This window comes from Raphanus sativus, chromosome 3 (assembly GCF_000801105.2).
Source record: "Raphanus sativus cultivar WK10039 chromosome 3, ASM80110v3, whole genome shotgun sequence".
In the NCBI taxonomy this organism is placed as follows: Eukaryota; Viridiplantae; Streptophyta; class Magnoliopsida; order Brassicales; family Brassicaceae; genus Raphanus; species Raphanus sativus.
In genome coordinates this window covers 3,266,308-3,278,317 of record NC_079513.1, presented here as the reverse complement: position 1 = coordinate 3,278,317, position 12,010 = coordinate 3,266,308, and the positions used below count along the sequence as shown (strand labels likewise).

General features: G+C 37.9%; 1 protein-coding gene across 1 annotated transcript; it reads left to right on the top strand.

The window, feature by feature from the left end:
- Positions 1-1,837: 1,837 nt before the first annotated feature.
- Positions 1,838-11,631, top strand: LOC108847685 (cysteine-rich receptor-like protein kinase 45). The gene is made up of 7 exons (XM_057006120.1): positions 1,838-2,029; positions 2,083-2,172; positions 2,264-2,474; positions 2,567-2,807; positions 10,092-10,190; positions 10,713-10,755; positions 10,963-11,631. Exons 1-7 carry the CDS (start codon positions 1,925-1,927, stop codon positions 11,269-11,271), a joined length of 1,098 nt encoding a protein of 365 aa, XP_056862100.1. The 5' UTR covers positions 1,838-1,924; the 3' UTR covers positions 11,272-11,631.
- The last annotated feature ends 379 nt before the right edge of the window (positions 11,632-12,010 follow it).

The window sequence follows — 12,010 nt, the reverse complement described above, 5'->3', positions numbered from 1 at the left end:
AAAAAATCATTAACGTAACTATTTTACATATATTAGTTTTTCTACACCTTTATTAAAAAGTAAGTAAATTACTTGGCAATTACAGTTGAAATTCAGTATATAAGTCACTAATTATTTATCATCCTTCTATATATATATATATATATATATATATATATACACGTTTTTAAACCTATTCATGATTTAGATAAAAAATGAATCGATTTTAAAATTTGTTTCTAAATTTAGTAAAATAAAATTACAATTGAAAATTGATTATTTAAGAATACACACATCTTATTATTACTTTTATCAAATTAACCAATATCATCCAAAATGATTAAAGATTATTAAACAAATATTTTTTTATTTTTTTAGAGTAGAATTGTTTGTTTCATTTTTATTTGATTGCTTTTTGAATATAATTTTAACACATTGGTCTTTATATATATAAGATTACTAAATTATCTTCAGTTGTTTCAAAAAATATTATCTCCTTAAAATATTTACCATAATTTTTTATTAGTTAATTTTTTTTAGTAAATATTGTTGTTGTGTTTTATTTATAAAATGTTTATTTCAATTGATATATTGCGTACTACGTATTTGGATTAAATAACACTGATTCACTGAATACCTATGTTTAACATGATTTCGTAAAAGTATATTATATGAAGTTAATTATCTATTATAGTCTATTAGTATAATATAAAGTTATAAAAGTAAATTCAAACCAATAATTAATTTAGAATCATAATATGCAGATTTTGATGCTATAAAAGATAATGTATCTATACGTTAATGGAATTTAAACCAATAGTCCAATATACCTTTGGTTAAGTTCATTAAAGAACTTTGGTATGCATATAACCCGAATCTGATTACTTCAGATATATCCGAACTGAACCAAACCGATGTGCTATATCCGAATCTGATCTGTATTTATAAATTTACTAGAATGAGATCTAGGAGGTGTTACAAATTATAACTGAAATCCGAAAAAACTGATCCAAATTCGAACAGGTATTCGAATGCCCATGCCTAGCGGAAACACACTGGCACTGCTGGACTATCTTCACTGCCCTTTCACAGGGCTATCAAAGCATCTGTTTCCACAAAGATTACAAAGCGGTCCTAGTAGTAATCTCTTGAAGCTTCCTCTGGCTGATTTTCTTTGGAATCATCCAGGACATCGAACAATTGTCCCTATTTTTTTCTTCTGTGTCTTTTAATTTTATCGTAAAACCGCTGAACTCTCTAGCTGATCATCTCGCTAAGATTATTCTTAGTACTGCTACTACTACCTCTAGGCATCCCTTTAGTGTCCAAAGGGGCTTTCAAGTTTTAATATAATCAGTTGTTCAAAAAATATGTGTTAGGATTAGGGTTAATTTTACTTATTAATAGATTAGTTTACAAAATTTGGATAAATAGGATAGATTTTGATTAAATTATGATGAGGTCGAGTATTTCGAGGTTTTTTAAATCCTAAAATATTGAATCGATGTGGACTCAGGACCGTTACATATCTAAATATTATAATTTTTATTTTAATTAGAAATTTGAACCGATTTCGAATACGAAAGAAACCAGATAGTTCTATCCGTAAGCTGCACCTCCCCTTCGAAATTAGTCTGGTCTATAAAAAAAGAACAGACCAAAAATATAAAATATTTCTACGATTTAATTTGGTCGAAATGTTTTGGACCTGAAAAACCCAGACTCAAAAAATCATGGCCTGAATCTAATCCAAAGACCTGGATATCCAAGCCTAACAAAGACTTAAATAACCCAAAGATAAGTAAGCTAAACGAAAATATACAAGTCAACGGTCAACTATTGGACATGTTCAAAGTCAATTATTGAAGAAAAAATGTTTCTTGCAATAAGTTTCCATAACTTGTTTTGCTAAGAAGATCAAACAAACATTGTCTTCGTCTTCGCTATGGCCGGTACTTCGTTTCTTGATACCGTTTTTCGAAGAAAAAAGAAGAACTCTTCTGACTTCATCACTACTGGTTTCCTAGGCAGTAAGTCTTCGTTTTTTCTCGTTTTTTATCTTCTCACATGTGACTCAAGCATTTGTTCTGCTAACTTCTCCAGCTTTCGAATTTTGACTTTGAAACCATTAGAGCTGCAACTGATAACTTCTCACATGTGATTGGTCGTGGCGGATTTGGTTCTGTCTACAAGGTTCGGTTCTGGTCATGATTTTATATTTAAAAAAAACTCTAGTCTATTAGTGTAGTAAACAGATTCGTTTCTATATATATAACAAAATCAGGGTAGGCTTCAAAGTGGGGAAGAAATAGCAGTCAAGAGATTTCTTGGAAGTTCCACCAGAAGTGAGAGAGATTTTAGTAATGAAGTCGAGATTTTGTCAAAGCTAAAGCACAAAAATCTGATCCATCTTCTTGTTTCTGCTCTAAACAAGAACCAACGTTACCTTGTTTATGAGTTCATGCCTAACTCAAGCCTCCAAAGTTATATATCTGGTTAGACAAAATTGATGAGCATCCTTTTTCTAAATCAAATAATGTCTAGTTCTCAAGCTCTAGTCATTACTTATTGTGGTTATCTGCTTCAGATCCACATAGAGATTCTCATCAGCTAAGTTGGGAGATGTGTCGAAACATTGTCCAAGGCATAGCTCGAGGGCTACGTTACATTCATGAAGAATCCCAGTTATGGGTTGTTCACCGCGACATTAAACCTTCAAACATTCTATTGGATTTAGAATTTAAACCAAAGATCGCGGGGTTCGAATTGGCGAGGATGATGCAACAAGGTGAGAGTGAAGGAGAATCAACTGTAATTGTCGGTACCATGTAAGTGATGTTTAGTGATTTACATGTTGGATCAATTTAACAAAGCCAATGGGCTTTACGTTTAATTGAAAACGTGTGAATATAAATGGCCCTATCAATGGCCTTATATTGAGTTAATGAAGAGGAAACAAGTTTGTCCCACATCGGGGAAGTGAATGTGTTTTCACATGCATATATATGTCAACACACTTACACTTGATTAACCAAGTCAGAGAGAGGAGTGGCTCCCACGCGCGCACCGCCGCCGCGGTCCGGGCCGGCCGGGCCGGGCGCGGGCGCGGGCGTCGGGCGTCGTCGTGGGTCGTGGGTCGTGGGTCGTGGGTCGTGGGTCGTGGGTCGTGGGTCGTGGGTCTTGGGGGAGGGCCTCTGGCCCGATAAGAATATTCTTTTTGGACCAAGTTAAGCCCAACGTTTTTGACCCATTTAATTCTCAAAAAACAACATGCATTTTATTTTGAAACGACAAGTAGTTTGTCTAGAAAATAAAAACGACATGCAGTTTATCCTCTCTCGAGATATTTAAAAGATAAGAGACCGCGTCGTGAGGAAGAAGTTTCGCAACTCACCTTCCCTCGATCTCCGCGAGATCTTCGCCCACGTACAGCAACGTTGCGGAAAGTGGCTCGTTTCCAACTCTTTAAATATCGCCTCTCCTCCTTTCTCATTTCTCACTTTTTTCTTACACATCGAAACCAGCAAATATTCCCTTAGCGTAAGTATTTAGAGAGTGTTTCGTAGAGTATAGTTCGATAGGGCATTCACGAGTGAAGCGTGAATCGTCGCCATGGTTTTATCCTGGGACTCTATATTCGTACAGTCCCGTCTCACTACGGAGCGAATATAAAGAGTTAAGGAAAGAGATATCATATCTCGACTCCATGAACGTTTTCTTATCGGGTTTCATTTCGTCTATTCAATCGTTTCTTTCCTTAACATCTCGCTTTTATTATATCGTTTATTTGATTCGGTTTTCCGGCTTCTACAATCTTAACTCTTTATCGCTTTCTGTCTAAAGCTTTAATCGGATTGAAAAACGATTTATGAAACGGGTTTTAAGGTTTTGTAAACGGTTTCAAAAACGTGTTTGCGATCTGCTCTCTAGCACTTCCGCGAAGCGTTTAAGATACTTTGTTATTCAAAACGTTATGTATTCAAATCGTTTCCACGAACGCTTCATAAAGCGAGTTTGTGAAACGATCTAAAAGTCTACACAAACGGTTTCTGCGAACGCTTTAAGCGAGTTTGCAAAACGTTTTCTCAGACTTAAATCGATATGATTTGGTTCAAACACCAAAAATGAAAATCGATTTAGATTATTATTTTTATTATTATATTAATAATAATTTGTTATTGTTGAATGGAGTACTAATCCGTTTTCATGTTTTCTCAACAGAAAAATGACGGATGCAAACAACACCCCCATTGACACTACCATCGTGCAAACTCCAATCAACGTTGCTGCAACTGATGTATCTGGTGTGACTACCGCTGGAAACATCCCTGCTTCCTCAACCGCTGCAGCAACAACAACCACTACCCTTCCTGCGGGAAACAGTGCTGATGAAACCACGCGCCGTAGCTTGTTCGGTGCTGGTCTTTATCAAACGATTTCAGGTCTAGGAACCTCAAGTGGTCCGGTTGCAGTACCAACTCCTCCGTCTGTGCCCAGCCTGTTCACTCAAGGACTGATGCCAGACCAGTTTGATGGCAAAAACTTCAAAACGTGGCAGAAGAAGATGATGTTCTTCCTAACAACGATGAAGCTGGACAAGTTCATCCAGGAGGACAAGCCCCTTGTCCCTTACGGGATTGATGATGTGCACACTCTCGCAAGTGTTGACATTTGGGTGCATTCTGACTTCGTCTGCAAAGGCTACATTTTGGGTCGCCTCATTGACCCATTGTACCGTGTCTACTGTGACATTCCAACGGCGAAGGAGCTATGGAGATCACTTGACAAGAAGTACAGAGGTGAGGACGCTGGCTGCCAGAAGTATGTGGTTGCAAAATTTCATGACTTCAAAATGGTGGATTCAAAACCCATCATGGATCAGGTGGAAGCGTTCCAGCTCATTTGCCATGAAATCAAAGCTGAAGGGATGTCCATCTGCGAGACATTCACAACTCTCAGCTTCATTGAAAAGCTTCCTCCAAGCTATGCGGATTTCAAGAACTACCTGAAGCACAAGAAGAAGAAGATGGGCCTTGAGGAGCTTATCATGAGGCTTCAGATGGAATCCAGGAACCGAATTGCTGACAAGATCAATGCTAAGGAGCATAGTGTCAACATGGCTGAGCACAAAGGCAAAGGAAAGGCACACGCCCATTCTCCAGCAAAGCCTTCGAAAACTGCTGCAGCACTGAAGGCTACTGGAAAAACTTCAAGAACAAAGGCATTGAAATCAATGCGAATGTGGAGAGATTCAAGGGGAAGTGTCACTACTGCAACAAAGTGGGACACAAGACTGCTGAGTGTCGCAAGAAGATCAAAGATGAGAAAGCTCAGGCAAATCTCACTGAGGAGGATCTTGTTGCTGTGGTGACTGAAGCCAACATGGTTGAAAGCAACAACCCCAGGGAATGGTGGTATGACACTGGTGCAACCACCCACATTTGCACTGATAGGGCGATGTTCAGCACCTATCAGAAAAGCAAGACTCAGGAGAAGCTCAGGATGGGAAACACTGCAGTCTCCAAGATTGAAGGACGCGGCAATGTGATTTTGAAGATGACATCTGGACGTGAGGTCACTCTGACAAATGTGAAGCATGTGCCTGACATGAGGAAAAACCTGGTCTCGGGAACCTTGCTCAGCAAGAATGGATTCGCCACAAGCTTTGAGGCGGATAAGCTCGTGATTAGGAAGAATGGGATGTATTTGGGAAAGGGGTATGTTAAGGATGGACTGGTCAAGTTGAATGTAATGACCGTCCCTCCGAAAGTTGTAGCTCCAAAAGTTTCAATGAATAAGAAAGAGCCAGTTGCTTATTTGGTTGAGTCTTTTAATATATGGCATGAAAGATTAGGCCATGTAAATAATAAATCTATACAAAGATTAATGAATTTAAATTTAATTCCCAAATTTAAAACAAGTAAACAAAAATGTGAAGTTTGCGTACAGGCTAAGCTCACAAAAACGCCCTCACCTCGTGTTGAAAGAACTAATAAACCTCTAGATTTAATTCACACTGATTTATGTGATTTAAAATACATGCCAACTAGAGGTGGGAAAAAGTACTTTGTGACCTTCATAGATGACTGCACAAAATATTGTTATGTTTATCTTTTACATAGCAAAGATGAAACCTTAGATAAATTCAAAGAATTTAAACTCGAGGTCGAAAATCAGCTTAAAACAACTATTAAGGTAGTTAGAAGCGACAGAGGAGGCGAGTATGATGGTCCATTCAATTCATTTTGTAAGGAACATGGAATAATACATCAAACTACAGCCCCTTATTCACCAGAATCTAATGGAGTTGCTGAACGAAAAAATCGAACTCTTAAAGAGATGATGAATGCAATGTTGCAGGAATCTGGGTCACCCCAGAACATGTGGGGGGAAGCGTTGCTTACCACTAATTATATCCTCAACAAGATTCCACACAAAATAACTGGCAAAACTCCATATGAACTATGGAAAGGTAATTTACCTTCGTATAAATACCTCAAAGTGTGGGGGTGCTTGGCAAAAGTTGCGGTACCACCACCAAAGAAGGTCACTATTGGACCTAAAACAGTGGATTGCATTTTCATCGGATATGCACATAATAGTACTGCGTATCGGTTTCTGGTACATGAATCTGAAATATCAGACATCCATAAAAATTCAGTCATGGAGTCTAGAAATGCATCTTTCTTCGAAAATATTTTTCCATACAAGGAAAAACATGGTTCAAAACGAACTCGAGAAGAAAGAGACAACGACAAGGACTCAGAAATTGAGACAAACGTTGAAGTTTCTATAAATGATATCTCAGAAAATGAAGAAAAAGATGAACCTCGGAGAAGCAAAAGAGCTCGAAAGGAGAAATCTTTTGGTGATGATTTCCTAATGGCATTTCTAGTAGAAAATGTTCCAAAAACTTTGGCAGAAGCTATGGCTTCACCCGAAGCTCCGTTTTGGAATGAAGCTGTCAAAAGTGAATTCGATTCTATCATGCAAAATTACACATGGTACGTAACGGATTTACCACCTGGCTGCAAAGCATTAGGTAATAGATGGATAATGACACGAAAACCTGGTGGAAAATATAAAGCTAGGCTTGTAGTTCAAGGGTTCCGCAAAGGGAAGGCTTTGACTATTTTGATACATATTCTCCAGTAACCAGAATAACATCTATAAGGTCGATGATAGCTATCGCAGCCTTAAGAGACTTAGAAATCCATCAAATGGATGTAAAAACAGCTTTTCTAAATGGTGATTTAGAAGAAGAAATTTACATGAAACAACCTGAGGGCCATGTCATTCCTGGACAGGAAGACAAAGTATGCCGACTTGTAAAGTCACTTTATGGGCTTAAACAAGCTCCTAAACAATGGCACGAAAAATTTGACAACACAATGATGTCAAATGGTTTCAAAATTAATGAATGTGATAAATGCATATACTACAAAATTACCAAAAATGCGTATGTTTTGTTATGTCTATATGTAGATGATATGCTCATTATTGGAAGCAATAAAGACATTATCAATCAAACAAAAAACATGCTCAAAGGAAATTTGAGATGAAAGATTTGGGATTAGCAGATGTTATTCTCGGGGTTAAAATCATAAGAAATTCAAAAGGAATTACTTTAACTCAATCTCATTATGCTGAAACAATATTAGAGAGATTTAAAAACTACTCTAATAGTACTGCAAAAACTCCGTTAGATCCCCAAATGCACTTGACAAAGAATTCAGGTGAAGCGGTTTCACAAAACGAGTATGCACGTGTGATCGGAAGTCTCATGTACTTGACCAATTGTACAAGACCAGATCTAGCGCATGCAGTAAACGTACTTAGTCGATATACAAGTAATCCAGGTCATACACACTGGAAAGCTATAACGAGAGTACTCAATTACTTGCGCTACACCAAAGATTTTGGGCTTCACTATGGTAAAGAACCAGCAGTTTTAGAAGGATACAGTGACGCTAACTGGATATCAGATTCTAAAAACTCAAAATCCACAAGTGGATATGTTTTTACACTAGGAGGAGCGGCAATATCTTGGAAATCTACCAAACAAACAGTGCTAGCTAGGTCAACTATGGAATCTGAGTTCATAGCATTAGACAAAGCAGCAGAAGAAGCTGAATGGCTTAGAAATTTTTTGGAAGATGTTCCTATGTGGGAGAAACCTGTACCAGCTATAAGAATACATTGCGATAGTCAATCAGCTATAGCTCGGGCTCAGAATAATCTCTACAATGGTAAATCTCGTCACATTAGAAGACGACATAAAACCATTAGACAACTTATCTCAACTGGTGTAATCACAATAGACTACATCAAATCGGCTGACAACCTAGCGGATCCATTTACTAAAGGTTTGCCACGAGATGTTGTTGCTAAATCATCAAAAGGAATGGGTTTAAAGCCTATAACTAATGAGGATGCTTGACTGCAACCCTACCTATCATGACTGGAGATCCCAAGACGTAGGTTCAAAGGGAAAACAAAATCAAGCAGAATCTAACCAAAGCACTTTGAGACAAAGTAGTCTCATCCCAGCTCCTAAAGATGATAAGTGCTAACGAATGAGAGAAGGATAAGCATATGCTTTTAATGATTCCATAGCTTCTAAAGCGAAGTATTACTCAATACTTTTCATGGTCAATCACCTAATGAGTGTGAAATGGGGCCGTTTCTAGGAGAATGAATGCAAGGCTATATTCTCTAAGTTCACTCATGAAAACCAGGAATAGTTCAGGGCCACAATGAACACAATAGAGAACTAAGTTCTACGAGAAAATGAAGCTGCGTTGTGCCTGTTGTCTCGGTCTACATAAAACACCGGTTGGTTCAAGACATCATGTTCACCTTCTGGTAAAGTAAACCCGACAGATATTAACTATGAGTGGTTCAAGGCTTAAAAATGCCACCTACTCAAACACAGTGAATTTTCGCAAACACTCTCGATAAGTCAGTCTGTCTAGCTTTAGTTTAAGTCTAGTCAGTAAAGTTTATTTTTTTTTAGAGTCTATCGAGTCTGCATCTAGTCTGCATATGTTTAGAGTCATTTCTATTCATGTGGGGGATTGTTGGATCAATTTAACAAAGCCAATGGGCTTTACGTTTAATTGAAAACGTGTGAATATAAATGGCCCTATCAATGGCCTTATATTGAGTTAATGAAGAGGAAACAAGTTTGTCCCACATCGGGGAAGTGAATGTGTTTTCACATGCATATATATGTCAACACACTTACACTTGATTAACCAAGTCAGAGAGAGGAGTGGCTCCCCACGCGCGCGCCGCCGCCGCGGTCCGGGCCGGGCCGGGCCGGGCGCGGGCGCGGGCGTCGGGCGTCGGGCGTGGGTCGTGGGTCGTGGGTCTTGGGTCGTGGGTCGTGGGTCTTGGGGGAGGGCCTCTGGCCCGATAAGAATATTCTTTTTGGACCAAGTTAAGCCCAACGTTTTTTGACCCATTTAATTCTCAAAAAACAACATGCATTTTATTTTGAAACGACAAGTAGTTTGTCTAGAAAATAAAAACGACATGCAGTTTATCCCTCTCGAGATATTTAAAAGATAAGAGACCGCGTCGTGAGGAAGAAGTTTCGCAACTCACCTTCCCTCGATCTCCGCGAGATCTTCGCCCACGTACAGCAACGGTTGCGGAAAGTGGCTCGTTTCCAACTCTTTAAATATCGCCTCTCCTCCTTTCTCATTTCTCACTTTTTCTTACACATCGAAACCAGCAAATATTCCCTTAGCGTAAGTATTTAGAGAGTGTTTCGTAGAGTATAGTTCGATAGGGCATTCACGAGTGAAGCGTGAATTGTCGCCATGGTTTTATCCTGGGACTCTATATTCGTACAGTCCCGTCTCACTACGGAGCGAATATAAAGAGTTAAGGAAAGAGATATCATATCTCGACTCCATGAACGTTTTCTTATCGGGTTTCATTTCGTCTATTCAATCGTTTCTTTCCTTAACATCTCGCTTTTATTATATCGTTTATTTGATTCGGTTTTCCGGCTTCTACATTACATACGTATAGTGTTGAATGTTGATGTTTTAAAGAGCAAAGAGCGTTAGAGACTAATACACAACATTTTTGATGGACTACAGAGGGTTTTTAGATCCAGAGTACATGAGAACTGGTCGTGTTTCTATCAAATCCGATGTTTATGCCTTTGGAGTTACCATCCTGATGATTGTTGAATCCGAGTTTGTTGATCGACTGAAAGTAAAGAGGATTCGGTTTTATGGGTCTTACGAAGACGTTTTATTGATTAGTGAATGAGTTTGAACGGATTACAAGGAGGTGAAACGAAAGAAAGAAAAGGCCGGAGCTTTGCTGAAAGCGCCGGCAAGAACACAAGGTAGATCGATTGGTTGGTAAACCCTAATCTTGCCGTCAGTGCTCTAAAGTGTATTTCGGATCTCCTTCTCTTTCTCCTTCGACCTCCTTTTATAGCTCTCGTTCCTCTGCCCTTCGTTCGCCCTAGGACTCGTTCGCCCTAGAACCTTTGGGCCTGAATTTGTGCTTGATGGGCTTCGGAGCCAAACAATGGCGTATTGGGCCAGAGTAAGTCTAACCGATCGATCGGTCGTCCGGGTTGATCGATCGGGCTAACTGATTGAGCCAATCTCAAACGAGCCTCTAATGCCGATGGACCGAATGCCGTTGTTCGATGGGCCTTGTTGAGGGATGTTAAATCCGTCTCCAACAATGATCATCAGCAGGAGAAGAGCTTATAGTAGTGGGGACCAAGAATTACTAATTGAATATGTGAGTTTAGATTCAAGCAAAAGTATATATAGTTGTTATTTAGCCACAAATATTTCAGATTAAAAACAACAAATAATTGTATAAGTTAGGGGTCATAAGGCATATATATTCATTCTAGGAACTAAGGCCAATGTTCATTAGGTTTTGTCCAAAACTGACTGTGGTTGGTATATTAAGCAGTTCTTTAATTGTGTATTTTTCTATTAGGTTATGAGATGTTGGAACAGAGGAGAAGCCATTTATGTGATCCATGAAGTGATGAGAGAACAAGAAAGAGAAGATTCGATAAGCGAAATCTTGAGATACATTCACATTGCGTTGCTATGTATCAATGAAAATTCAGAGACAAGGCCGACTATAGATAAAGTTCTCCATTGGTTTAGTTGTTTCTTCACTCCTTTACCCGAACCAACAATTGGTGATCGATTTCTTGAAGAGGCAGAAACAAATCTGTCTTTTTCGCCATCTCTATCTCCAGGATATAGCTCTGATATGTCTCCTACGTCATCACGTTAGGGGGATTGAACATGGTCGCAGAAGATTACCTCTGCTTGAGTACTCTGTTTATTGGGTTGATGAGAGTTTATGATTGAGAATTATTTATTGATTACTCTTGTGTAATAAATACGCAAATTACATTTACATATTGGTTTAAATCCTCTTAAACTACTCTATACTAGGATAAGATCCGCGCCTTGCGCGGGATGAAGTTGTTATTTTTATTATGTTTTGGAGAATGAAACAATAGTTCGGTTTCATTTAGATTAGGAGTGTTCAATCCGGATATTGGGTTGGTTTCGGTTATGTTTGGTTTTTACTGTATTTCGGTTAGTAAAATATAACTACTATTCTAAATCCATATTTACTTCGGTTCGATTTGGCTTATATACTGTCGGTTTTCAGTTTATTCGGTTTTATACCAAAAATAATTATTTAGTTTAAGATCATATCATATATTATACGAATTTTAGAGTAATGTTGTCAAAAAGTCATTTATTAAAAAATATTATATATTTTCAATAAAATAATAAAAAACAAAAAATGCTTATATCATCTAATAAAATAATCAAATCTAGAATTAATATCAAAGCTCTAAATTTTGAAAATAAAAATAAAAGACAAAACTGAAGCATGAAATAAAAGCTTTTATATTCTTCCATATTTAGTGTTATCAAATTAATATGTTTTCGAACACAGTTCTGTTTGTTTAAAGATAAAAAAAAGTTGTAAAGAATTTCAACTAATTGTTGATCAA

Bases quoted from the DNA above. Each gene is read 5' to 3' on its own strand.
- LOC108847685 (XM_057006120.1), top strand. From the start codon at position 1,925: ATGGCCGGTACTTCGTTTCTTGATACCGTTTTTCGAAGAAAAAAGAAG. The intron at 2,173-2,263 runs GTTCGGTTCTGG...TAACAAAATCAG, and splicing joins GATTTGGTTCTGTCTACAAG to GGTAGGCTTCAAAGTGGGGA. The intron at 2,808-10,091 runs GTAAGTGATGTT...GATGGACTACAG, and splicing joins ACTGTAATTGTCGGTACCAT to AGGGTTTTTAGATCCAGAGT.